Below are 27,908 nucleotides of genomic sequence, written 5' to 3'. Positions count from 1 at the left end.
GAGCTATGTTTATTCTAGTTACCATACTGGTTATCATCAGCCCCGATGCCTAATAAGGGATTGATAAATACCGAGCGCAGCCCACGCTCAAAGCAGCTGCCCACCTCAAGGCCATCTCTGTAGTCCACGACCGTGAAGGGTGAAGGTCGCTCAAGTGAAGGGGACAGCTTTCCCAGGGGGGCCCCAAAGAGAAAACAAAAAAGGCTGGAGATACGGCATGCCCAGCCAGCCGCCCATGCGTCAGCTTGCATTAATGTGGGAAGGGCCGCAGGGTCCCCACCGCCCGGCTCTCCTGAAGAGCCAGCTTTGTCCGGCTCCAGGAAGGGGCAGCGGCGCCCATGGGACCAGCCCCAGCAGTTGGATCCAACTCCCTGTTGGATCCTCCCGCATCATCTGCAAAGCCGGTGACCCTCTTGGGGACCTTTGCAGGAATGAACAATCAAGGTTGTTCCAAAAACAGCCAAAACCTGTGCTATTTTTGGTAAGAAGATTAAGAAGCGGTTTGGACAGTCAGGAAAGGTTATTTCTCAGACTTGATCAAGGCAAAGCAGAAGAAAGATGATAGGACAGATGCAGTTTTTGAAGGAAAAAAGCACAAAGGGACACTCCACGGTGTGGGAGGAGAAAGGGGAAAAGAGCAGCAGATCTTCCGGTTGTCTCCCTGACATGCTGCCCAGGAGGAAAAGATTCCCTATAGGAAGAGATTCTGCGTGTAAGGATGTTGAACCGCACAACTGAAGTTTGTGGCAAAAACCAGCACCTGAATTGGGGCCTAAGCAACATCCCTACCTAGAAATATCTGCACAGGAAGGGCAAGAACCCACCAGCACTCCTATATTTGCTATTTATTTGTAGAACTGGGGGTCAATAATCACCATAAATTTATGTTTCGGAAAGAAACTGACTTCAGGCGTATCAATCTCTGAAACAACTGCTCCCACTGAGCTTTGACTTGAAGGAAACCTTTGGAAAATGCGAGCTCGACAGGCTAGGAGAGCACCTTGCACTGCTTAACTATAAAAGCCCGGAATCTATTTCATGTTTAATATGATTCCACATATACACTAAAATCTGCTTCTATAAAGCTTCATCGGTAGTTTTATTATGTGCATGCAGTGATTTTCATTCACTCCATTCCCTGTATTTTAGTACCTGCAGATTTTTAGTCCAAACACTACATTTAATTTATTGCTATATATGATAATTCCATAAAATTCCTTCCTAAGTCAGTGTATGAGAATCACCCTTATCTTTGAAATTCCTTGCTCTTGTCAGGAACAAGCAACCCATTTTTAAACACTGGTGAGATCACAACCTGGTGGTACAAAAAGGGTCTGTTGTCACAGGCCAACGATTAGCATCTAAGGCTTGGTGAGATAGGAGTGCCCTAGCAAAAGAAAGAGGCTTCTGAAATACTAACGCCTAATAACTATCCACGGAGGATGGGGAATCAAATCCACAAAAGTAAATAGATCTCTTCTTATCTTTATGCGTGAGCCTGAAAAGTCACCCATCAGTCCTGGCTCTTACCATGTTCAGGACCAGGCATAAAGAAGCTGAAGCCACAACTGCTGCTGTGCCTTATTTTAATTATTTCCAATGGTCTGAGGTCTCAGCTAGCCCTGGAATGATCCTGTGTATGGATGCTGTAAATAGCTGCATAAAAATAATGCAACTGTGTCCTAACTGTTATATTAAGAGGAGGTGTAAAAATAATGGTTAGGGGTGCTTCATATATGGAACTAATTTTAAAACACCCTCAAATAAGAGGGTGAGGAAAAAGGAGCATCTTTAATAAAGAATGCTGATTCAGGGCTTTATTTTTATTAAGTGATTTACAGTGTCATTGCTATGTTACTATACAGAGCAGCAGCTCAGAGTAATTACCTTGTAATGTATGATGACACTAATGTACTAGTAAACTACTGGAGTTTATCCTCTATTCAGGACTCGCATCAGGACACTGAAAGGTAGGTTAAAAATGCACCGCATGCATAAACAATGTGGGTAAATGTCACCAGTGATAAAATTTTTAAAAAGCAGAAGGAAGAAGCAGTTACAAATAAATCTGCCGTCTGAGAACTGCAGCTGCATAAACCCACAGCAGCACTGAACCTGCATCATTTTTAATATGGGAAGCCAAGATGCTTTTGTATTCCCAGCATGGTTCCCTTCCCTTTTATTATAATTGAAATGGTGAGGTGGCTACCGCTATTCTTTTTTACTACAGCAAGTGCAACACTGACCTGTACCTGATGATCACTCTTCAGTGATGCATTGGAATAGTAAGGTGGAAGGAAGGACCAGAGAGGACATGGATAATACCATGCTTAATTCTTTACAGTGGATTTCATCTCAAAGTTCTTCCAAATAGTCAGGAACCTCATTTTACAGAAGATGAAACAGCCTCAGGGAGTTCAAGTGGCTGGCTCAAGAGTTCCTAATATCAGCAGTTTTATGAAGGCTGTCCTAAAATAGCACTCTTCACGGTCCCAGCTACGGGAATCACGTAGAATCAACAGTGATAGCTTAAGGGTAGAGGTGGTTTTGCATTCCTTAGTTAAAATAGCCCTTGCGGTTAAGGGATAAAGCTTGGAACAGACCCTGAGCGTGTCCTAAACTGCCAGAAACGGTAAGTAAAAACACTCACATCCTTCCTACATGTTAAAAATAAAATAAAATAAAATAAAATAAAATAAAATAAAATAAAATAAAATAAAATAAAATAATGATACCATGCTCTTTCCCCCAGGAGACAATACCAATTACCCCACTTTTGAACACCCTCAGCCCCCTAGGAACCAGCTCCTGGATTGATACCTGTCAGAGCCGCTTTCCTCCCTAGAAGCAGCAGCTGTCAATCCCAAATCTCAGCGTAATTCACCCAGAGCAGAATGGCAGTTGCGGATAGAGCGCTTTGGATTGTCAGGAGATTGTATACGACCAGCCTTGCTTGCAAAAGACCAGCTTTGGAGGGAGAGGAATGAGAACTGGCAGCATCATGCCCACGCTCCGCCACCCAGCACACGCTTCACCTTGCACAGAAGCAAGGGAGACCACTGAGGAATAACCATGCCGAGACCGCTTCCGTACAGTAAGACATGATTCCTTAGTTTTCGTTAACGCATCAGCTAAGAACAACATTCGCACTTAGAAAGAGAAAAAACAGCAGATGTTTACTTGATCAAGTTTCAGATCAAGCCACATGGAAAAGCTCACTCTAAATTAAGGGAGCCTTCCACACTGAGCGCATTAGCAGTATGCTTTCATTCAGCCTACAAAGTCCTCGGGCCATTTTGAGGAGCAGGGACATGTCTGCAGTCGCAACTGCAATTCCCTGACACGAAGGTTTTTCTGTCTCTTAGAATATTAGAGGTGGATGGAGAAGTGAGACTGAGAAGACAGCTTTCTCCATGTTACGTAACGATAGTGTGCCCATTCAGGTGCACCGACACATGTCTGCACACTCACAGCTTTACAGTGATGGGACAAAAAAGTAATAGTCACTAGAAAGAAAAACTCCCTCGTTTTGATGTCCTACTGGAAGAGTGGCAACCTAATTAACAGCAGCAAAGCCACGTCTAAGAAGTCTGTGCCAGTATGGGTCCATGCTCTAGGGAGCAAGCCCACCTCCCTAAGCCACGAGGGCAAACACTAGGGTCCATGACAACACACCGTGGTGAGGGAAGACCCTTCACATCAGGGTCAGAAATCAAGGGCATATAGCCCTATCTATCACTTTATTTTCACAATTCAGCTGAGGCACCTATCTTAGCAGGGTTAGTCTTCTAGACTCACTCCATACATATTGGCTACCAGGGCCATCTCCCAAGGAGAATTCAGCTCACCTAAAATTTGAGTCATCCTCTGGAGTAAGCATCTCTCCACTGATTCCAGCAAAACCCGAGGGCAGGGCAATGCGGACTAAATCCAGGCCTGAACCCCCAGGCGACCACTTCTGTACCGTCACTCCAACTTTCATACAACCAACCCAGTGCAGTTAATTTGCTCGAGCCAGTGTCCTCGGATGGGACGTGGTACCTTTGCCATGGAGGCTTTACAAACAACCGACAAACTCATGCCCATGGCTGTTTGGCAATGCACGTACACAGAGACTGTGTCACTGACTCACCCTTGGACGGTGGTCTCTCCAGATCTGAATCGAGGTGGATTGGTGGGGCAATATAGGAAACTTGCCCGTGGTGAGCCTGCCCTGTGGACAAATAAGTGTTTTAGTTTCCACTGTTTCCTATCAGGATCTATCAGTGTTTACAGTTGAACATACCACATTTTCAAAGTACCATATTAAAAACAGGTTTGCAAGTACTTTGCTCTATTGCATATTTTTCATGCACACTGAAATTCAGGATGAAGATGAACTACTTTTTTCTGGAGGTATCTGATTAAAAGTTGAAAACATTCCCATTTCTTTTGCTTTTTCCAAGCAGACATTGATACTCTGCTGAATTTTAGTGATACTTATTTTACCGCTACCTTCTTTCATAGCAAATTGTTCCATATGCCTTCTCCTCATCACCAGTCTCATCTGATCACCGCCATCTCAGAAAAACTGTGTGCGCATGTTGCACAATGTTCTCTTAAGAGGCCATGTTGCACAGAAGACAACCTATTTCAAATTCTGGGTGACAAGCCCATTCAATCTGTTCATCTGACTTGAGAAGGGAAGGAAGCATTTCTGGGTTAGAGCAATTCTTCAACAAAGTATAGCATGAAGTACAACTGCATCTGTTTGTTCCACCTAAAAAGATGCAGACATTTGCACCTGAATGGAAGCTTTCCAGTTCCCAAGGCTGCTGTGCAGTTTCTTAGTTTAGCGCTAAAGACCCACTTCTTCTTCAGTGATCTGGAGGCAACTATACCAAGAAACTTTTAGTTATAATAAAAGCATGTTGTTGTAATTCATCTATTTACTCTAACAATTTCTGGGGTTGTTAATCTCTTTTTCTAAACAAGGAGAGTTAATGACACATAGATTACGATAACAGCTAGAGTAACCTTCCCCTTTCAAGTAATATTCGTGCAGCAATAAAAGCGGTTGATTCCTCTTATGAGGCACATTTCAAATAATTAATACGGCTCCCTGTTGACACTTGCCGCTGCTGCTCCAAGCAATTTCCAAGCGAGCGTCACAGAGAGCGGAGATCCGGTACGGTCTTCGGAGTCCTTTGTAATGACATCCAGGAACATCATGAATGCAGTACGCTGGTACGCATAATATGGTGAAAACATCTCTTCAGGGGGATAAAATATTAATGGGAAAGGAGGGAGAAAAAGAAGTTTGCCTGAATGGACAGGATATATTTACTGCTTTACACACTGAGGTTGACTCAGATAATTTGCATTATTAGCCATTACGACAACTGGACATTATTCAGGTTTAAAATCTAGTGGCACTTCATGTATTCTATATTGGTTTTAAGTGCTTTAACATGGGAAATCTGCTTCAGGCCAGTAATGAGTTACTCTGCTTTCTCATTCTCATTTTCATGTTAAAAACCCATTTGATATCATCTGTGAACCCAAGTCATCATTTAATGGCTGCTCAGTTCTGCAGTAGACATGGAGAGACAGCCTGCTCTCGCTCTGAGCTGGCTAAAGTGCAGGATCAGTGCCTCTGTCACCAAGGGACAAGGACTCCTGTTCGCAGCATCACAGAGATCACAGACTCGCGGAAGGGTTGAAGTTGGAAGGGACCTCTGACGATCGCCTAGCCCAACCCCCCTGCTCAATCAGGGTCACCCAGAGCAGCTTGCACAGCGCTGTGTCCAGTTGGGTTTTGGAAATCTCCAAGGATGGAGACTGCACAACCTCCTGGGCAGCCTGTTCCAGTGTCTGATCATTCTTACAGTTAAAAAAAAAAAAAAGTTTTCTTATATTCACATGGAATTTCGTGTATTTCAGTGTGTGCCCATTGCCTCTTGTTTTGTTGCTGGTTACCTCTGCAAAAAGTCTGGCTCTGTCTTCTTTATCCTCCCCACCCCAAGCAGATATTTATACACATTGATAAGGTCTCCCCTAAGACCTCTCTGCTCCAGGCTAAAGTCTCAGCTCTCTCAGCCTCTCCTGGTATGTCAGATGCTCCAGTCCCTTCATCATCTTCATGACCCCTCACTGGACTCACTCACAGGTCTATGTCTCTGTAGTACTGGGGAGCCCAGAACTGGACCCAGCACTCCAGATGTGGCCTCACCAGGGCGGATGTGGCCTCATGAGGGCTGAGTAGAGGCAAAGGATCACCTTCCTCAACCTGCTGGCAGTACTCTTCCTAACGCAGCCCAAGAGACCATTGTCCACCGTTGCCGCAAGGGGACACTGCTCGTTCATGATTTTATTTATTTTTTTCATCTGGTTTTCTTCGGACCAAGTGATCCCAAGATAAAAAGAATGATTCTACAGGTTTAAAGGGCTAAAGAAAATACATGCACATCAGTAGTATAGAAAACTATAAAACATTTTTCTAGACATTCATTGCAAGTCAGGAATAGCTATGGAAGTTTATGAATGTTTTATAAAAGCTTTCACCTAATATGGAAGAAGTGGTAGTATCAAATGTTCTGTTGTGACAAATGTAGCAAGCTGCAGAAAGCTTTTACTTACTTGCTGTTGATGCAAAACACGCTATTCCACAAAAACTGCTAATAAATCAAATTTCATGTTTAAACATTCACATATATTAAAAAAAAGCAATGCAAACAATTACTATGTTTCATCATCTGTGCACAAACTCCCAGTTAGTTGCTCTTCATAAAGAGCAACTACGATCTGAAGACACCTCCCAACACCTGCTTTGTCCAGCACCAGAGTCTTCCCATTTCATGAGGGACATAAGCTCTCTATGGCTACCTGTAGCCCCAGTTATCTGCTCAGGATTGAGACTCCTTGCAGGCCCTCTTGGTTTATCAACAGAATCACGTTTTTTTCCTGGATTTAATATCACTGGCAACAGCAACATCTGAAGGTGGGCCAAAGGCAATGCGTCCTGGCAGCAAGACTCACACAAATACATGTAGGAAACTCTCCATTCAGGAGGTCAAACCAGATGATCCCTGTAATAGCCCTTCAGGCTCCAATAGTATTAAGAGTTTTGTGCCCCCGATTCCATTAAAAGGTGGAATTTGACCCAATAAGCCTATGCAAGATTTTGAGGCTGACAGCATGAGGGCAGCTGAAGTCAGTCACCAAGACTAACAGGACACGTGTTATACAGTGATGCTACTTTAATGTGAATTTTGCAGTTTTGGGTGCTTGCTTTGAGTCCCAGCTCCAGGAACTGAGCGACTTCAATTAAAGAAGCATCTCCAGTACTGGCTGCTGCAGAGAAATACTTGAAGAACATGAAAGTCTTTTTAAAAACAAACAAACAAACAAACAAAGCAGAAGCATTCAACATCTCCAAACCTCACATTTCTCCAGCTGTTTTCCCAGGGCGTTGGGTCTGACTTGACCACATTGTAGCCCCAGGAGCTGGTGCAGGCCTCCCTTGCTGACCATGTGTGACCACCTCTCTGGCCATTGGGTTCTGATTTACCGCTGCACATCCATTACTCCATAAGCCTATCTGAACAAGCGCTCAAAAAAATCTAATACTGGGCTCCTGCGCAGGTATCCACATTGAGAGATCATGATCGAGAGAGGAAATGGCCAGCATCAGGCCCTTCCTGAATTTTGCAGAATGCTCCAAAAAATAACTGCACCTCTTTAAAGAAGTAGCCCAGTTTTGAGTTATTAAAAAAAAAAAAAAAAAAAGGTCAAGTTGCTGATGGGAAGCTGGGCATGCCTTGAATTACGACAGCTTGCGCTGCTTTCTCCAAATCCCGCTCTGCCCAAAGCCATCTGGTGCCTCTGCAGCCAGCGCCCAGGTGAAAACCGACACAGCAATCAAACGCAACCCTCAAAGTAATGAGCAACAAAGTTGCCAGCTTCCTATCTCCGCTCTTCCTCCGGACTCCTTTTCTGCTCACACGACCGTTCTCGGGTGACGTGTAGCATCAGGATGGTCTGGAAAAATATGCATGTGCTGTGGCCATGGGGAAAGCTGGGTGGCTTTTTTGGTAGCAGCAGTTTTGGGTAACAAAACATAGACCCATCCTTGGGTAAAAGTGATGGAGGTAATGTTTGCAGCTTAGAAACAGCCTCTGCCTTGCAATTACTTTCAGGTCTGACACATGAAAGATGCCCTGCAACTTAAAACCACTAACTTACAGGAACGAAGCTACTGGTGTGCAAGTACTGCAGGAAATGTAATAGGATGGCCTGGGGTAACCGCTTGATTTTTTTTTAGGGGATTTGATGCAGAGGCAAAACAAGCATCCCCACATCTTCAAAAATCTGCCCGTAAGTGATTTAGTCACCTACTGATGCCAGTGCATAAAACTGTAGAACACAATTTGGGACTGGTTCTTTCGAAAAACATGGTATCTACCATCTGTATCATCACGTGACAGCACAGAGCACGTTCCTGAGCGTATGCCACGTTCCCCAGCGTATGCCACGTTCCCCGCTCCTGTGACAGTGGATTTTTCGGAGCACAACTTCTGTTGTCACCCTTTCTGCCTGCCTCTTGCACGTTTTCTCCCTGCGGACGGTGACAGGGAAAATCCGAGTAGAAGGGAACCCAAGCACAGCTCTTTGGACTCACCACCCACCACCCCAGCAGCCACAGGCCGTTTAACTCAGTGCCGGCACCTCGAAACACCTCTGGGTTTCCCCACACTGCCTCTCCCGGCATTTCCGATGCCTCCGAGCAGAGCAGCCTCTGTGAATTTAATTCATCCCTCTGCTCGCCCCTTCACTCTGATCACTAGTGAGCGAGTTAAATACAGTGAGACTGCCCACCGCTTGTGGAGACAGCAGTTTCAGCCCTTCGCCCCGTTTTTTATAAGTTAATCTGAATATATAGTCTTGGAAAGAGTCTCAGAAGACATATCTACAACCTTAGCAAAACCTTTATATATAACGTGTATTTTATTATCCCCTTATCCCCTCTAATTGAACAATTCCATTTTTAAAAGCAAATCTAATTTGTCTGGGATGATCCGATCTTTAAAAAAATAGCATTGCTTTTTGACAACATTTCTGGAATCCCCTAACTGCTAAGAGGATTTCTGTTGTCTAATTTGTTATCTAACTGGGCACTACGCTTCACCTTGCTGGACAGCAATTTCCAGGATTATCACTCTCATCCTCTTTAATTTCCAAAATCAGTAGTTTTCTCTTTTTTTTTCTCTACTTGTGGGCCTCTTTGAACACTGTAATATGCACGCAAACATAAAAAAGTATGGAAAGAGAAATTAAAAAGCCGCTGGGTATGTGAACAAACTCTTCTGACATGTCATTAAACAGATTTCGTTCAGGTCTCTTGCTCTGCATATATTCAAATTCTTCCCAGCAGCCTTTCTCCCTGCCTTTCATCAATGACTATTTTTACAAAACAGCCTTCGTTTCCTTGCTGCCCGCCCTTTTCCATTTTGCATTAAAAGCTTTCCTTTTAAGTGAAGCTTTTATAAAGCTGTTCCCTATCTCCAACGTGTCAGAGCTGGCACTGTTTCTGTCCATCACTTCATTAATTCACGTACTTTTAGGGCGCATCTCTCCTGCTGCTTAGCTACACGTTGCTTTTAAAGCTGTCCTAAAATGTGCACAGCAGCAGCTCTCTCAAACCCCAGTGCTGGGTCCTCATGCAACTTATCTTACAGGTATAATTTCATATCAGAGTGTGGGAACTTCAAGACTGTTTTTTGCTTGTTTGTTTTACTGGAGACTTGGTTTAAAAATCCAATAATAAACAATAACTAAGGAAAACCTTGGAGCAGCGGGAGAAAGCTCAAGAGAAGCAGCAGGAAGAGAGGGGAGATGGGGAGATGTTCAGATAAGTCGGTGTCATACGCAGATCTCAATACTAAAGTAAATGCAAATCCACAAATGGCACCTGGCACTGTAGCTGTGTAAGCAGAAAAGCATGATAAAATGGGCTGATCTTCCTCGTGGATGCTACTCTCGCTTGGAGTCTGTCCTAACAAACAGCAGCCTTTGCAGCGAGGGTGTATCCACCAGATCCATGCTCATGCACCTACGGACTTGCAGAGACCCCACCAGCACCTATCTGCATGGTATCACCTTACTGCTTGGACCCAAGGGCAAGAATAGCGACAAAGGACTGGGTTAAAACCGCCCAAATATTACAGCATCCGAGCAAACTGGAGACTTCTCCCTCGTGGCAGCTGCATATCATCAGAGAAGCTTTTGGGACTCGGCAACTCAAGCCCTATCTGAAGTCAGAGGCGAAGACAAGTTTCTTACAGTTGTATAGAGATCCTTCCCATTCCTGCATACACATTTTAATTTGTCTCGTGTGTTTGGACAAACCTTGCGTCTCTGCTAAAGTCTTAAAACATTTGCTTTAGCAGGGCCTTGCTCCAGGGCTGCTCTGCAGCCTCCAGCTCACGTCTCAGGATTTACCCGGTGGTATGAGAGCCCTGCATAGCAGGGGAAAAAAAAAAACAACCCCAAAAAACAATCGCAAACCTGGGGAAATTGCAGCATTTCACACATGCCATTATAATAATGCAGCATTAAATGCTCTCTATGTCCGTGCCCCCCTCCCCCCTCCCACTGCAGCACAAGCAACAAGGTCTTCTCCAGGCTTGGCCTTCCCCCAAGGCAGGGAGCTGCCCTGCTGGGCTGCAAGTTCTCTAAGCTCGGCTCCCAAACCTTGCCCAGCACACTGAAAGAAACATGACACATTTTATTCTTCTTCCTCTCCCAGATGTGCTTGCTGTGCTATGAAGTATAACTTCCCAATCACCTGCGCTGGAAAACGGGTGGAAAGAGAGGAGAGACCCGGGTGTAGATGAGATGAAGGGATTTGAAGCAACGAACTTCTCAGAGCCCTGGAGAAGATGGTGCATATCTGTAACCCAGAACTGTCCAGAGTGGGTCTAGCAACAGTGAATATAATTAAGCCCTGGGAAGTTTCCTTGGCCACGTCTCAAAGATTAAATGTAGTATGAAGAGCACCATGCCAGCTCCTGCAGGCCTTACTCCATACTTTTCCCACACAATGGCTTTCACCCAAAAGTCAAACAGAAATTTTCAACTGCTTCAATGGGTTGCGGATCAAGTCCAGAGAAGTCTGCTTCAGGTGGGGTGGAAAAGACTTGGTATAGAGAAGTTTGCAAGAGCTTTTGTGGGGAAACGTAGCCAAAGTCATCCAGTCCATCTCCCGCAGATGCAAAATTGTTCCTTACACTGTTTTGAAGGGTCTCTGTTGAGGCTTCCCACCATTCCTCTGAGACACTGATCAACAGATTTCGCTGTCAAAAGATTTCATCTTTGTTTTCCCGTTCTCCGCGAAAGCCCATTTTATCCTGATACCCCACCACAAATCAGAAATACTCCTTTCCATTATTCCTGCACTTTCTCATAATACTTTGGTGAGCATTGCATGGTACCTGCAGCATATCTAGCACGTACACAGCACTTATCTTTCCAGTCTCTCTTCACCCAGCAGGGCTATGCATGCACTGTCGTGGCCATCAAAAGGCATCCCCTCCTGTTCGGGATAACCTTGACTTCCCAGATATCCTGGCAGCACCCGTGATGGGGGCAAAGCATCCCGGGGGGGGACCTGCTGCCTCCTTGGCCTGAGATGTTATCTCACTGCAGCAGTTCCTGTGATTGCGTCTCTGACCGAACACCCTTGGCTTGGATTATTTGGTTCTGGAAGCATTAGAGAATCAAACATTTCTGCCTTATTTTTTTCCACCGTTACTTTCTCTTTTTCTCCTATTCGCACTTTGTCAGGGCCCTGCCTTTTGCCTCTCTGCTCTCGCTAGTGTTCATGCTTCTTCTCCACTACACGACACCCAAGGAATTTGGTTAGCATACGTATTCCTCCCTCTTCTCTATTACTCGGCCGCTATTAAACCAGAGTACCATTTCACGTTATAGCTAATCCCATTTGGCAGCGGCCTCCCCTCCTCCAGGACACAGCCATGTGTTTCCCCTCGTATCCCCTCCCTCGTATCAGATCTAGGAAATAATGCAGCTATGGAGTGAGTTAGACCCGATCTGATGCAAAACAACCCACCAAACCCCAAAATTACTAGTTTCCCACCAGCTCATTGAACTGAACCAATTCAACCTGCTGTTCCAGGAATGCTAGAAAGGAAAGGGCAAAAATAAAATAGCCGAGGCTGTGGGGTGAGATGGGGACAATTATCAGTTTAAGTGTGATATAAAACTGCTCCTGGGGACAGCGGTGGCATTGTATGCAGACGTCCCCTTCACTGCCATGAAAGACTCTCCCGGGCCCTGGAGAGACTCCCACCACTTGTATCCTTTCTTCATAGCCTTTCAGACAGTTTCTAATCCATCTGCCAGTATAATTTAGAGAGCTACATCTCACCACCGCGGGTCAAAGGTTTTACTAAAAGCCAAATATGCTATGGCACACTCGCTCCGCAGCATACAGAGCTCAGCACATGGACTTCTCTTTCTGTTACTTTGGGTGCTGCTATTCATGCCAAAAGGGGAGGAATATGGGGAAAAAAAGAAAGCAGACGGGAGCTCTTGCTATGTTGAGCTTAAATTTCAGTAGCAAAGCATCCAGGAGGAGTTGTCAGGGAAAGAGGCTGAGATGCAGCATTATATGGTAGGAGACAAGTCTGAAGCAGACAGGTAGACCTGCGAGTCACCAGCACGGAGACAGTAACTGAAGTGTCCCGTGGTTTCAAATATTGTGAGATTTGGTCCAAGAATTTGTCATTCTCGCTTTCCTCCATTCGTGACAGCCTAGAGCAGATGTCCACTCTGATTTTTTCATTAGTGTGACTGTGCCCTCGCTATGATTGTACCACAAATGGGACTGCCAGATACTAAAGAATTTAAGCAGTCTTTTTAATTACAGAGATTTTTATCAGTTGCTCTTATTAAAGAAAGGCAAAGAAATGAGTAATTTATTTTCCAAGTGGGTCAGAGCATCCTAACTTGCTTTAGTCACTGCTTTGGATCTGCCATGGAAATCCCGAGACAGATGATACAGCTTGCCTGGCTACATTTCCAGCACACTGCCCAATGTGAGCTAAGGTTCACCGAATTCCCGCAAAAGCAGATATCCTTAATCCTCAAGGAAGTGACCAAGCAGTAAGAGATATTAATGCTACATTGTTTGGTGAAGAAATGAAATGGGGGCAGATATTTTCTCCATGAATGGAAAGAATGGTGATCTAAGCCACTTTGTCTTCTTCTCTTTTTTTTTTTTCCCGAGGTAACATAAAGTATGTCTTAGCATGAAGGACATGACTGCCTGTGGAGAGATTTTGACAGCTCCCTTCTGAGTGCTAAAATGCTGTCAGCCGAAAAATGGAGCTGTTTGGGCAAATTGATCAAACTTCAACAGATGTCCACATTGTTTTTGTTTTCTCTCTCAATCAAAAGCCTGCTCGAACAGCCAGCGTTCCAGCTCCGCTTTGGAGAGGGGGAGCAGAGGGGAAATGACCCCCCTTTAGATCCTGTTCATCACAAACCGAGGTGCAAGGACAAAGCTGCGCGGTCTCAAAAATTGCTTGCAATTCCCTGATCAACATTCCACCCCTGGAAAGAGGACCCCAAAACGGCTGCTCCTCCAGCTCACAGATAGCAGCTGTGCATGGGCTTTCTGACTACCAAAGAGAGAAGAGTCAATACTGTGAATATAACTTGTAACCTTTCTGCATCATGGACAATTTTGAATACGATTTTTTTTGCTGCTCAAATTGTGGGAGAGCTCTTAACACTTTACAGCAAAAATGAAGCGCACTCCTGTCGCAATCGGTAAAAGAGCATCTTCTTATACTCCCTCAACAGGGAACTCCAGAAATCCCCAGTCCTGCAAGGTGAAGCAGTACTGAGCAGCCTGAAAGTGCCCTGCAAAGACATCTTAGGGCTGCACTGGTTTTGCACTCTTTTCACCTTTGCACTTAACACAACTTTACAACTCCAGTACTATCTTGCTCTTTGGGTCTTCCTCCAGAGGTTTTCCAGCTGAGTGCCAAAACTTGGGGATTTTTATTTCTCTTTCTCCTTACTCACCTGCTGCAAACTCTGCTGGGGGAGGCCATGCTCAGTATGAACAACTTTTTTTTTTAAATTACTTTTTCAGAGACTTGTGCAGCAGAATTGCTGATGTAAAGATTCAAAGGACTCCAAAGCCCACAGCTTAACAGTTACAGGTTTGGTTAAGTCAGCTGTGGACTTTATAAACCACATCGTGTCCCTGGGTACAGCCTCACAAAGCCAGGAACAACACAGGAGGTTTTACCATCTGTTCCTTTTCTGCTGCTGTCCTGCATTTACTTACTTTCACATGGCCCGGGACAAGCTTGCAATGGGTAGCAACTGCTCAATCGCGCTGAATCCAACATACCTGAGAGCAGAGCATAGGTGCATATATTAAACAATACCACCAAGACGTTTCATAGAAGCCCAAATGTCATTTTGTAGCACCAGATATTCTGAGTTTGGAACCTCAGTGCTTTAAGTCCCTTCAAGCACGTCTCTAAATTGTTCTTATTTTACTTCCCACTGTGCTATTGCAGGCCTTTTGGATGACAGTTTTGATTACAAGTCTGCACACTTCCTACAATAAGATCCTGATGGGTGCTCCTTGAATAATACATATTAACTGAAGCCCTAGCCTCCTTCATGCCATATGAGTCATGCTGGACGTCTCCACTCTGCCTGGGCAGCAGCTGGGTCTGTAAAGGTCCTGTTCTGTGTTGTCAGGATTGAACCAAGGGTCCTGGGACAGTGCTGAGTTTCCCGATCGGCTCCATCTAGCTGCATGCATCTAGGGGCTGGAGACAGGCGACACCACACCATTTCTGACACAAAAAAGGATTGCCAGAAACATACAGCTTGACTGAAAATAATGCCATAATAAAAAGTGCACCCAAATGTGGGGCATTTCAGTCCCATTGAAAATGCCTTCAGTTCCTTCTCCCTCAGGCTCCGGGTCCTTTCCGTGAAAGATGCTGCTACAAAATCAATGCAGAGAGCACTTTAGTTCTGAATAGTTTCCTTTGGAAAAGACAATATTCAAACTGTCCCTAGTTATGCACTACATCATCTCTGAAACAGAATCAACCAGTAACTTTATGCAAGAGAAATTGCTATTTTTTTTCCTTTGGGGGTACCACTCAAAAGCGGGTTACACTAATGAAGGCATAGATTTACGTATCCATATGCCAGTCCCGACCACCATCTCGAGCTAAATGGGTTCTAATAGGCTAACCTTTAACCTCACACTTGGGTCTCAAATCATCTTTTGCTCAAAGAACTGCCACGTTCAAGCTTCAGTTCTCGAGGCAACGCAGCATCTGTCAGCAGCATGAAAAGGGAAGAACCGGCTCCTTCACCCTCTCGTGACCCGAACGAGAATGAACAAACCCTGGCAATTTTGACTAGTTGTCAGGACTGGTGCATGATTCAAAACCTTGGCACTGAGCAGCGCTAATGACCACCTTGCTCCGGAGGAACTGAGAATGCATACAAGCTCGTCTTCCCAGGATCAGGGAAAGGACGGAGCAACTGGGGTCCATCATTCCTGATCCGTAGCTAACAGTATTCAGAGTCGGAGGGCTTTGGTGCCACTCACAGGGAGGTATGATTTCTGCATTGTCTCCATGGGACTGGCCACCCTGTCTCAATGATACTGGACATAATAACAAAAAATAATCAAAAGAGCTACTTGTGTAGAAGTAGTTAGGACAGCGCCATGGCCCTAAGTGGCACCCTTCAAAAGAGCATGCCACCCAAGTGAAACAAGCTTTCCAAAACCAGCCATCAGTCCTTAGCAAACCTGCCCAAAACAGGGCAAGCCTTAGCCTGAAGCCCAGCCCTTCCATACAGCAACTGGAGATGAAGGGAAATGCTGCTTAGGATGGTGGCTGTGCTACTCTCACAAGCAGTCTATCATTTCAAAGGGTGTTTAAGCTGCTTTTCACAGGCGAATTCTTTGTGAGAGAGCTCAGCTTTCATTGTCCTTCTCTCCAGGGATGACTCAATTAGTTATGGGCTTTACTTCTCCACTTACTGGATTTGAGGAATCACGCTGCTGTTAGTTGAAGGCAAATCAAACGGAGGCAAGAAAGGACTGTAAATAGTAGGGAAAAAAATCCCTAAACATGCCAAAGATAAACCCTGACAAGTCTGTGAACAGGAAAAGACATGCTTGCCTCCACAGCAGGTTGGATACCCTGGCATCTGGTCCCATATCCCTATTTTCAGGGTGCAAGTTCCCCAAAAGCTTTTCACTTGCAAGAATCCAACCAAAAACCTCCAAATAGCTTCATACAGACAAGAGGGAAGACTGCAAACCAGTGCATTTTACTCAAAACAAATGTGGCTTTCTGCTCCGGATAAAGCAGAGGTTTAAATTACTAGGAGACTTTATTAAGGGGGGAGACCAGAAAAAGGGAGTAATTGCAAGCAGAGAGAAAAAAGTGAATAAATTATCTGTGCTTTGGATAGCCAACAGATACCCACACTTGCTGCTTTATGCACTGGATGAGCAGGGAAGCAAGTTTTCCTGTCACCTTAGTCGGGCTGATTGCAAAGGTCACAAATGACTGGAACAAGCTTTGAACTCACATGACAACCAGAGAAAACATCTGAAAAAGTTTGCACTTGTCAGCTGCTCAAAAAAAAACTGCTTCAAAAGCTGGTGCTCAGAACACATATCACTGCCAGGCGCAAGCGAGTAAAAGTCAGGAGAGAGACTCCCAAATTCTGAGACTACATCCGATGATTTTTAAGCCAAAAGCAAATAAACAAAACCTACAAGAAGTAATAAACATTACAGACTTGAGTTTTGCCCTGCCATTTCTTGAGTCTGCAGAGACTGTGCTTTAAAGCTCCTCTTTCCACCTAGAAATGCTTGAAAACTTCTCTGATTTTAAACCGGAATTGAAAAATCCCAGAATCACCGGGGCTGAGGCTCTAGAAAGACCATCACCGAGACTGACAACAAAATCACTAGAGTTGACAGCCCTAAGGTTTAACTTGTGGGACCAAAACGCAGAGCCAAGCTCCACAAAGAACATGCACAGTTTTGGAGAAAATGAAGGAAATGGGGCACAGTGCCCAATCCTCCTAACAAAGTCAGGCTGTCGGACTTTGCACTGAAGTGCATGAGCGCTAACGTGCTGTGTCATACCAGCTCTGCCGCTGACAACCTCCTGCGAGGAGGTGGTAAGTTGAGAACTGTAACACCTTGAAACCACCACAACGTCTGGGTAGCTAAAGTCTCTTCAGGTTTGTGGCGTTGCAAGCTAAAGCCATATGTTTCAGCTATTCATGGCGTATCCCAGCCACGTGCCCGGAAACGCTGTGACAGCTTGAGTCGTTCAGCAGGAGAAATCATATCTGAAACAGCACATTAAGCCTTGATAAACCTGGCAATTAGGCAAGCAAGCAGCAACGTGCCCTGGGGCTGCAGAGACAATAAGCTGGTTTGAAGAAAAACGGCCAAGTCTTCAGGGGGAGTGAAGGGGTGCAACTTCTCTGCATTCAGCAGAGCTGCACCGCTCCGCGCCAGCTCAGGATCTGGCCTCCTCCCTCCAGCCTGGGACAAGAACAGCTATATAAATGGTAATGAACCGCATTCAGCTGGGAAGAAGCCATGGTGCAGAGAAGCAAAAATTGATGCTTTACAGTGATTTCTAACACAATACAGGGTCTTGCGGCACAGGAAGAGGCTGCCAGTAACACTCCTTGCCTGTGCCGCTGTTGACCTAGTATCACAGTTGTTGGTAGGCTTCTTTATTATGGGTAGTTGGGCAAAAAGGGAGAGATGGGGAGAGGAGCAGATAGCTGCAGTCACCCTCTGACCTCTGCATCAGAAGCCCATAAGGATCTTCAGTCCTGTTTGTAAAATTTGGCCCATTCTGATGCTTTTCTGAACTAAAGCAATTCAATTAAGTGAACTGATGCATCTTGCATTTCCAGTGGGTACAGGACGAAGGAGGATTAGCATTTCTATTGCAATCCCCGCAAGTTAATGACTACCTACTAAAATTTCATCAATCTCATCTATGACGACCTCCTATTGAGTAGGAGGTGTCCAACATGAAGAAATCAAGGCCATCTAAGGTCAGCAGTCCTACCTCTCAAAGTTTAGCTATAAACATCATTGTAGACAAATGCGTGCATTGGAAACATCAGTGCCGATCAGTATGCATAACCAAAGGACAGGCTGCTGCCAGGTAGCAATTGTTTAGACACACTTTGATGTCAACGAATGCTTTTTGATCTGATCCATGTCTCCCAATTTCAGACCAAAGGTCCAGAATTCAATTTAAAATACTATCAATACAGCACTAGCATGGACAGAAAGGAGCAGGTGATAAGCTTACCACAGGGTGCAATGAAATAAGAAATCAGCATGACCGTCTGAGGATGCTAACTATGATTTAGCTAGAATTACAATAAGCAACCAAGCATTCAGGAGGCACTGCAGCTGGAGAAGGAAGGCCCCATGATGCCAAGAAGAAAAGCCAGCCTGTGCTCCAAGGAAAGGATCGTGCAGCCTTTATTTCATGTCAGTGAAACTAGCTACAGGACAGGAAGTCTACCTCATGTCAGCAAGACTGGCAGGAACAGGCTTTGAAAGAGAAGTCCAACACTGAACAAGTGCAAGGGACTAGCAGGACGTTCACTCAGACCGCTGTCAGACAGCATGTTAACCCAACCGCCTTTGGCTAGCTCTTGATTTTGTAATAAAAATCCCCATAACAGTAGAGCTGGCAGCATAGCACAGGACAGGTTCAGTACTTCTCATTATAAGACTTCGATTTTAGCTGCTTGAAAATTCAAAAGCTTTACATTTTTGGATGGCCCTTTTCCATGCAGGGTGACATCTCAGAGCTGGTTTTCATGTGCGAGAGTTTCAGTTAAAATGATTCAGCATTTCTGGAAACAGATCTGGGGTATGCAAAAAGCGAACGCTTGATTTTCTCATACTGGCTCAGCCCTCATCCTCTTCCTGGTGGAAACCCTTGCTCAAAACTTCGGAGGGAGGACAACCCACTGGTGCTCCCAGCCCCACGGCTTGCTGAGGCTTGACAGCCAGAAGCCACCACAGTGCTACTGCTGTTGTGCCAGTCCCACGGTAGACACACATTGCAGCATTTCACTCGGTACCAAGTCTGAGGTCCTGAGCTCCTTTTGGGTGGCAGCAAAATAAAGCCAGGTTTAATCTAAAGACTGCAAGTGATGGAGAACAACGGCTATGCCCAGGGCTTGGTTCCTTGTGGAGGAAGGTCCAGAAGACACTGCTGAAGACTGGCACAAATGCTAGGAAGGCTCTCAGACCTGCTGCGTGTTCAGGGCGGCTGTGCCCAAGGGTACAGACATCATGGGGATTGCTCTTCTGCTTTTCTGGAGTTTCTCCATCCACGGACCTCTGCACTCCAACCAGCTAGCGGGACTAATTGGACTGAGCTGGCAGGGCTCTAAAGTGCCACCGTGCCGGCTCCTTTGGCTCTCAGCCCTGTTTCTCTTTATTTTATTAGTTGTTTTTACTACGCTGGTTCTGAGAGCTCTTGATACTGCAGAAGATCCCTGCAGTGGAGAAAGGTGATTTGAGGCTACCTTCTCACTGCTGTTATTTAATTGGGAGCTAAATATCACCCTCGCCCTGCATGTGGAGCTCATGCTGTCTCTGAGCTTGTGGTAGCAGCATCAAATAACATTTTTGCAGTCCCTTCTGACGCAGGGAACTGCATTTCAGCGGACATTTTTCTTCTACCTGATGGGTAGAATCTCACCTTGCAGCAAGTAGTGCAAGTGCCGACCCAGCTCAGCCGGCAATGGTGCCAGCCCCGTGGGCAGCCTTCCCTCATCATTGTGGGTGTCCACTGCAGATCCGCCAGGCCACACTCGGCTTAGTTTTTGAATTATGATTCATATTTAGCTCTGCTGGCCACCTCTTTCTCATGCCTCTGGCTCCTGGCATGTGACATCTTCCACCACAGCTTCTCTGATTATGCACATCATAACTGGCTGGTTTATCATATGCCAGATGCACCCAACCATCACAAAATCTGGCACAACGATGCATCCTCTGCTAAATGCCAACCTGTCCATGCAAGCCTGAAGCTCAGTCTCCTCCCTTGTATCTAGTGATCCACATGAAATATGCTAAAGACTGCAAAGGCCCAGTTCACTTTGGATTTCAAACGCAGCTGGGGGGAAATGCAAAAGTTTGCTCCCTGTGCATGGTTCAGGTGTTTATTTTTATGTAGACAAACAGGCCACCACTGGGCACAGTTACAGCATCTATCATTACATGAGATTTCTGAAGATAAAGATTCCATTCCAAAATTACAATTATTTAAATCACCCACTAATTCCCTTGGAGGGGTTGCTCCTTTTCCCCAACATTTGCCACGTGCATTTAATACTTAAGGATAGGTTATGAAACAGTCACAAAACAGCTATACAGCCAGTTGGAAAGCACAGGGAGTGCTCCTTGTTAGTCTCCTGCTAGGCTGCTAAAACACATAGTTTGGTCCAAAAATGCAACGAGTACAGGGCCAAAGCCCATAAAAGGTGCTTTACATTGTTCTGGCAGGGCTAAGGTGCCATAAATTGAGTCTAAACCAGCACTGATCAGAAAAAGGGAGCTTGCCCTCCAAGGGAAACTCTGACGTGCGTGGATCTATTTTCACTATGACCTGGAACAAAACGCTGAAATTCCTGATGGATCGTGACTTCCAACTATGCTGACTCAGAGGTGAGCAAACCTCACAGCTTTGTAAAACTGCAATCTTTTCCTTGGCTAATGTTAAAGTGCTACGTGTTAAACACAGCATCAAAATAATAATATAACAACATTTTGACATTACTGATGACAACAGGAACATCCAAATGGCTTGTTTTGATACTTCCCTGCCAAAAAAAGGACAAGTTCTCGCAAAATATTTTGACTTGATACCGATGAAACTTTTCCTAATGTAAAAAAAAAAAAAAAAAAGTTCTATTGACATGTTCTTTGATGTGCTCTAAGTGCACATGTACAGTTTTCTACATCTAAGTCCCAGAGTGGCATAAAAAAACCCTTCAATCTTAAAGGAAGATGAGGCTGGAAGCAGCGGTGTCCCAGGCATCCCTATTTGCTGTCTGGATAACTCCTCTCCTGACCAGGAAATTCTTGAATTTCCATCAGGCTTATGATATAAATGCAGCCATCGTACTTGCGAACAGCAGCAACCACCATCTAACAAATCTAGATAATATCGTGGTGGCAGAATTAAGACCGACTCTTTTCTTCATGGCACAACGTAGGAAAACTGCCGGCTGGGAATCTGCCCCTTCCCCTGTGGGGAATCCCTCACAGCTGCTGTCCCAATGCTCGCCATACCACTTACATTTGGATCAGGCTTTTTTTCCTTATACTTAGTATTGGCCATCTGATGCCATCCAACAGAGCCAACCTTCATGACTGTCAACCCCCTATTTCATGCTGGTCTGGTGCAGAGGATCTCGTGGGATGGAAAATAGGTAAAATAATAGAAATGTAGCAGTTCCACATATTGTATTTGGAGCAATGTGGGGACTCAAACAAATCGATTTTGTCTGCATACCACCTTGCCGCCTGAATGAAGTGCAGAAGTAGTGGGAAAAGTCAGGAAAGCTGAGCAAATGCTTGGATCTCTCAGAACGGATGCATTGCTCAGGACAGCTTCATCCAAGGGGGAAAACAACCCTGTCTGTATAGCTACCACGTACAAGCCTGTCTTCCATGAGAATAAATGCATATTTAGATCACCCTGGCAACTGATCCAGCTTGCAAATGCTATATATTTTTTTTCAACTATATCCAATCAATGCACAAATATGAATCTACACACACATGCTGGCCAAACTGGTACTTAAAACAAGATGCAAATTATTACATGGGAGGGTGATTATCCCATCAGACCAATTTGCCAAGGACTGCAGGGATTCCTGATCACTAGTCAGTTCTCAGATGGGTATCAGAGGCGTGCGGATCACGCCCAGCTCAAACAGGAATTAATTTGAGGTGGCCCTGTGATCTGAGACCTAAAGGTAGCAAGAGCAGATGGTCACTACAGCCTCTTCTAGGCTCATCACCCTTCTACAACACAAGTTTTATTTAAGTCCATTTCAAGATTCAGTTGTTTTAACAGAGGAAGCCTGAGCAGCAAGTAGAGAATGACTGGGCCAAACTCCCCAAATATTTCTGAAATTTCCTATGGAAGTGAAATCGTGCCTTTCCGGAAAAGAGATGCTCTCCTGAGAGACAGCCACTGGCTTCTATTAGGGCTGTTCATCTGCTGAAATTTAGCAACATGACTAACTCTGACCTTAAAGCACTGTCCATAAAAATCTCAGTAGATTTCAATAGATAACAAACCCCGACAGGCAACGATCCAGAAGGACAAAATGATTTTTTTTTCCTTTTGAAATGGCCTCTAAGATTTTTTTTCTTTCTTTCTTTCTTTCTTTTTTTTTTTAATAACTGGTTCCACATTTCAGGCATTCAGCACACCAATCTTTATGTTGTTAATAAACACATTTGTCTAATGAATCTCTCTTGATAATCTGGCCTGTAATTCAGGAAACCCAAGTACAGCTGAGATAAAAATATGCACACACTAAAAACTCAAATTGAAGAAGAAAAAAAAAATCAATTCAAAGTTAAATTATCCATCTTAAATTTTAACATAAAGGCTACTAGAAATACTGAATCCTTGAACTTCAATTAATCTTTAGCTATAAAGCCAGAAGGGAAAAAGCTTCTTCAATGTATCAGAAGGGAGGCTGCAAAGAGCTCAGACTAGCTTGTGGATGGACTTCACTATTGCTTAAAATTGCCGTTTGTGGTTCTGGTCAGGCTGTTTAACCCATGTTTGTCTTTGCCGCCTTCAGCTTTCTTTTTTCCACATGCCCGTGTGCGTGTGGTATATATTTTCCAGCTTCACTTCTCAGGGATTAATCGGCAGAAGTGCTTGCCATGGTTAAACAATTTTATTCAATTTGCACCATGTGAAGAAATTTGGGCAAAAGGGAAAAATAATTAAAATTTAATTACATTTTTTTCCCCTTTATAATGAGAAACAGTTGCATTCCTTGGAGACTCAGCTGGTAATAGAACATCACTCCATTTTATTGTTAAATATGCAATCAAGAAAAAAAAAATCAATGATCAATCTCTTGTAGTAGAAGAGTGCCATACGGGCAGCACGGAAGAGGTAAAACACATACTCCAGAATCAACAACAGCTGAAGTTTGTCAGGATACTGAGGGGACAAAATACGACATCAACACCCCATACAGAAACATCCAAAGGACTTTCTTATAATTAAAAAAAAAAAAAGGTTATTTTTACTGAAAGGCTATAAGATGGGTCATATATCAGCTATGGGAAATGCCACCTTTGGTGATTAGTCATTGAATAACTGTCATGAAAAGGCCAGGGAGCCGGGGGAAGAAATAGTTTTAAGCTATGCACAGAGGTCTCTCAGCATTCATGGTAGATATTGGAGCACACGGCAATACACATCCTGCAGAGATATTCAGTGCGTCTGCTCCCTCTGAAGCTCCTCACCTCCATGGCAAAGAGAGGTCACCAGCACTGAGCAACCATCTCCTCTAAGCTTCTCCCACAGAGAAACAGGTCACATTATAAAGCAATTTTGGAGGAAGCAGGTTAACACCATGATGTTGGACAGGACTCCGCAGTCCACGAAGCGAGAAGCAAGAGGCATGTCTAACATCCGGTTGGCTAGTCATGGATAAAATCAGAGTGCGGGCACCACTTTAGATACAAAGACGACAGCAAGGTCTCTGTAATGCAACCTTCACCAGCTGTTATAGCTCTGCATCTACCCACTAAAGACAAGATATTTATCGTCGCTAAAAGTCAACTAGTTGTAGAAAGAAACTTTCCATATCATTTTTCTCCAACCTGGAAGTAGCCAAAAGGGGGAGACATACTCACGTGCCATGGTTTGGCGAGGCGATGGAGCATATGCTTACCATCTTCCATGTGCAAATCAGTTTGCATGGGGCCTCGTCTACAAACTGGCCCCTAAGACGTTTTGGTCAACAGCCATAAAGAAATGCCTCAGGGTGAAGTTTATCCAAAGTATCACAAAAGGCAGTATTAGAAGGAAAAAACACTTAAATAGCATAGCACCAATCTGAATTAAGACATTTTTAGGGCAGCCAATTTATACTTGCACATTAAGAAGAGGGCAACCTCTTTCCACCAGAATTCACCAACATACTTTGACATGAAAAACCTGGTATAACAATTTCCTTTCCTCCACGGTTCACCTCCTCAAATCATCATCCTTTATCTAGTTTAAATATAGGAAGGGAGGAGGGGGAACAAAAGGCAAACCAACAAACAGAAAACCCATTTATTTGGAGGAAAAACTGCTGGAACGAGTTTGTGCCTTTTCAACAGACAGATGTTCTCATCAACGAGAAAATTAGAACTTGATGACAAACGTAGATGTTTAAATGTCACTCTCTACCACTCCAGTTCAAATAAAAATGGAAGAGGCATTAAGAGAGCAGTATGTAAGCTCTGCAGAGTGGTAGTTTCTTCTAATTAAAAAAACAAAGCCTGAAGATCCATTTGGTGATGCTCACCATCGAGTGCATATTTGAAAGCAGAAGACGCTTTGCTTTTTTTCTATGCCTATCAAGCTATTTTTCCATTACTAGTTAATTATGCACTTTCTCCGTCTATTCAGGAATTTCACACTCCACATAACAAGTTTCTGCCGTACTTCTGAAAATAGCTCAGACCTCCCACAGAAGGCAACCTCCCAGGCACAGGGTGAGATGCAAAGAGGCCACCTCAGGAAGCACAGCTGTGATTTTTTTTAATGTATGATGATGCAAAAAGGCACAGTAGGACTCAATGGCTGGACAGTATAGCCAAGCATATTTATAATACAAATTTTTTACCTCTCTGCCACTGGGAGAGAATACCCACAGAAGCAAAGCACTCAGTGCAAGACACCACTTGCCTCCCAGAGCCCGGCTGCCTTTCTGGAAGATAAACTTGAGTTCAAGTCAAGTCATTAGGCTCCGTGCAAGAGGAAGCGGATGAAATCCAATCGAATGCATTACAGAGGTCACACTCAATGAGCTAACGGTCCCTTCTCGTCTTAAAAAAATCTATTAATCTAATTTAATTCTCTGTTCTCCTCTTCATACCAGAGTCAATTTAAACTCATTTATATGAAAAGGACACGTTGCGACAGGCTGACACACCGCACCGTGTCCTGACTACACAGTTTTAGGCTTCCCAAAAGCTTCACTTGGTTGCCACTGAGCTCAAAGGGAGGCTGCTTGCATGGGGCAGCATTCCCATTTCTTGGAGGCAAAACAGTTTGGGACAAATTGCAGCTGCTCAGCCTCGCTCCACCTCAATCCATCTATGTAACTGAGGGGGCTCACAATTTCCCTAGGCTCCTTGCAAACTTCCCGAAGAGCAGCATCTCCTTCCTTGGGCCATTCCCGGCACCCTTCTCAAGCATCCAGATGAAGCAGCACTGCAAAGCTGCTCTGAGCCTGATCTCTCCAGCAGCTGTGTTAATTTATTCCAGCTCTTTGAGGCAAGCGTGAACGGCCCCCCCATACACCAGCTCGAGTTGCTACATAGGCAGCCGATTTTCCCGTCTTTTGCCAGGGCGACTGACAAACTTCTGCAGTTTTCAGCTCTGATGTTTCGTTGCTTTTTTCCCCACTTTTGAGCCTCAAGCAGCTGGCACTTTGTGCAAACACAGAGCCGAGCAACTACATAACATGAAACACCCTGTGTGGTTATTCAGAGCAAGGCTGTTTAAGCCGAATCCCCTATTTCAGTGAAATTTGCCTGAAGTCCTGCTTCGTGTCAGCGCGTTTTAATGGAGCGAAAATCCAGTTACAGTGAAAAAAAAATTCCATTACGGCAAACAATTGCTAAGTTGTCTTAATAGACATGGTCCTTTGAACTAAGCCGTCACCATCCGTTGTGCCCCCCAGTCACGAGCACCCCCCCCCCAAAGAAAGTCATTTCAACATAAAAACGTCGGCCAGACATTGAGACTTGAATTCCTACAGATAGCCATTATTTGTGACAGCATACAATTTATGCCATCCTTTTCTGACGCTACCAGGAGAGGTCTGCTGGATCTCCACGCACAAGGATGACCTTTGCACGCGCCTTACATATAACTTTGGTACTTTATATCAGCTGCACCTTATGTGTCTGAAAAGTTGACTTGCTGCCGCACCTGAAGGATTGGGAGATGCTAACGGCATCAGCACAGCTATCTGCGAGTCAAGAGAAGGCTCCGAAAATCTCTGAAGTGACCAAGAAATCTGCATTATTGTTGTCAGCTGAGGAGAAGAACCTGTCTTGCCAACTAAAGCTTGTACCCTGGAGTTCCTGTGTTTTATGGGAAGTGAAGGCTGGGGACTAGTGGTCTCTGCTGCTTACCAGATCTGAAGAACCCAGAAAAAAGTCAAACTCAGTTCCTGAAGCTTTAGTCAATGACTCACAGTTTGCCAACACACACCCACAGGTCTGTGGCTCCAAACTTTAGCATTCCAAAGTTTAGGCTCCAAACAAACATTCAGTAGTTTTGTAGTTTACTCTTAAAAAACTTTTTACTCCTCTTTAATCTGAGTATCAAGGACCCGCACCAGCTTTCTTGGCCTTATTAGCCAAAGAAACGAAAGCAAGTCTGGTACGGCAGCGCTGCAGAACGCTGGTGGCATCGAAGAAGTTAATTAGCAGCGTTGAACAAGACTTCTGGAGAGGAGTCTTAATAAGAGTTGCTAAAAATACTACAGTATTCATTTCCAGAACAAGCACAATCAGTGGCAGACAAACGGGAAGAGTGATCAAGGCCCACGAACCGCCTGAGTAGAGGTATTTTCAGTTGTGAGCAGGAATAAAGGCTGCTCATTTAAGAAAAAAATACCACAGTGAAAAATCAAATCAGCATATCAGGAATGCATCCAGATCTGTGATGTCTCAAGCCAGGCTAGTGCCTCCACAGGGTGAATCACAGCCCCTAACCAAGCTGAGGAGCTCTTAATTGCTTTCTGGAGGGGCTCGATGCTCTCCGTAAGGAGACGAGTCTACTGTGCTAACTGTTTAACGTAGGTGATATGAACACATTTGGTCATGCACATGGCCATACCAGCCTCTCCTCCAGTGCACAGTCCCAGCTTCTTCAAGAAGAACGCCAGCAAATTCTAATCCTGTTTTGGGGTGAGGGGAGGCAAGCTGCCAAAATGCAATGGCTCAAAACTGGAATATCCAGGAGTCTTTCACTGTGCTAAACCCCCAACCCTGTGCAGACCCCTATCGCTGCAGACCAGCCAGCAGCTTCCCAAATGATGCATTCTTTGCTAAAAAACACGTGTAAAGGGCCAACGCTCAAAAGACTTCACAAGTACATGATGCAATCCCTTGCTGCCACAGGAGAGGACCTTGGACATTTGTTGCTCCTCCTCTCTCCTTCCCTGCCCCTGGCAAGCAGCTCAGCCTCCAAAGGGCTGGCATGCTTGCACCCAAGCTTGCAAAGTACTTGCATGAGAACGATAACCCACGGTGGATGTCACTGGGACAACCCGGTGGCCTTGAACTTAATGAAACTACAATTAATCAAGTCTCCAGACAGATTCCTGAAGTCAAGTAGCTTGCTGCAGAAGAGGAAAAGCTGCTAGCCTTCATACGCAGTTAACGTCTTTTCTTCCTATGCGATTATCCTGATATTTGCAGCAGTACATCCTATACTCACTTCCAGTACCAGCCGCCTTAGCTTTTCAGACATGTTCTTGGCAGCGCGCCCTCCCCCTCCTGGTGTTTGACA

At 44.7% G+C, this 27,908-nt stretch overlaps 1 protein-coding gene across 5 annotated transcripts in view; it reads right to left on the bottom strand.

The window, feature by feature from the left end:
* The window catches only part of ADGRL3 (adhesion G protein-coupled receptor L3), a 437,224-nt gene that overhangs the window by 126,867 nt on the left and 282,449 nt on the right, over nucleotides 1-27,908 (bottom strand). For all 5 annotated transcript variants that reach the window (XM_064510233.1, XM_064510234.1, XM_064510238.1 and 2 more), the window contains one exon: nucleotides 4,133-4,213. In XM_064510233.1, coding sequence (XP_064366303.1) covers nucleotides 4,133-4,213 — 81 coding nt within the window. The remainder of the gene's footprint in view (nucleotides 1-4,132; nucleotides 4,214-27,908) is intronic.

Source organism: Dromaius novaehollandiae, chromosome 4 (assembly GCF_036370855.1).
Source record: "Dromaius novaehollandiae isolate bDroNov1 chromosome 4, bDroNov1.hap1, whole genome shotgun sequence".
NCBI lineage: Eukaryota > Metazoa > Chordata > Aves > Casuariiformes > Dromaiidae > Dromaius > Dromaius novaehollandiae.
This window is presented reverse-complemented; position numbering and strand designations above follow the sequence as displayed.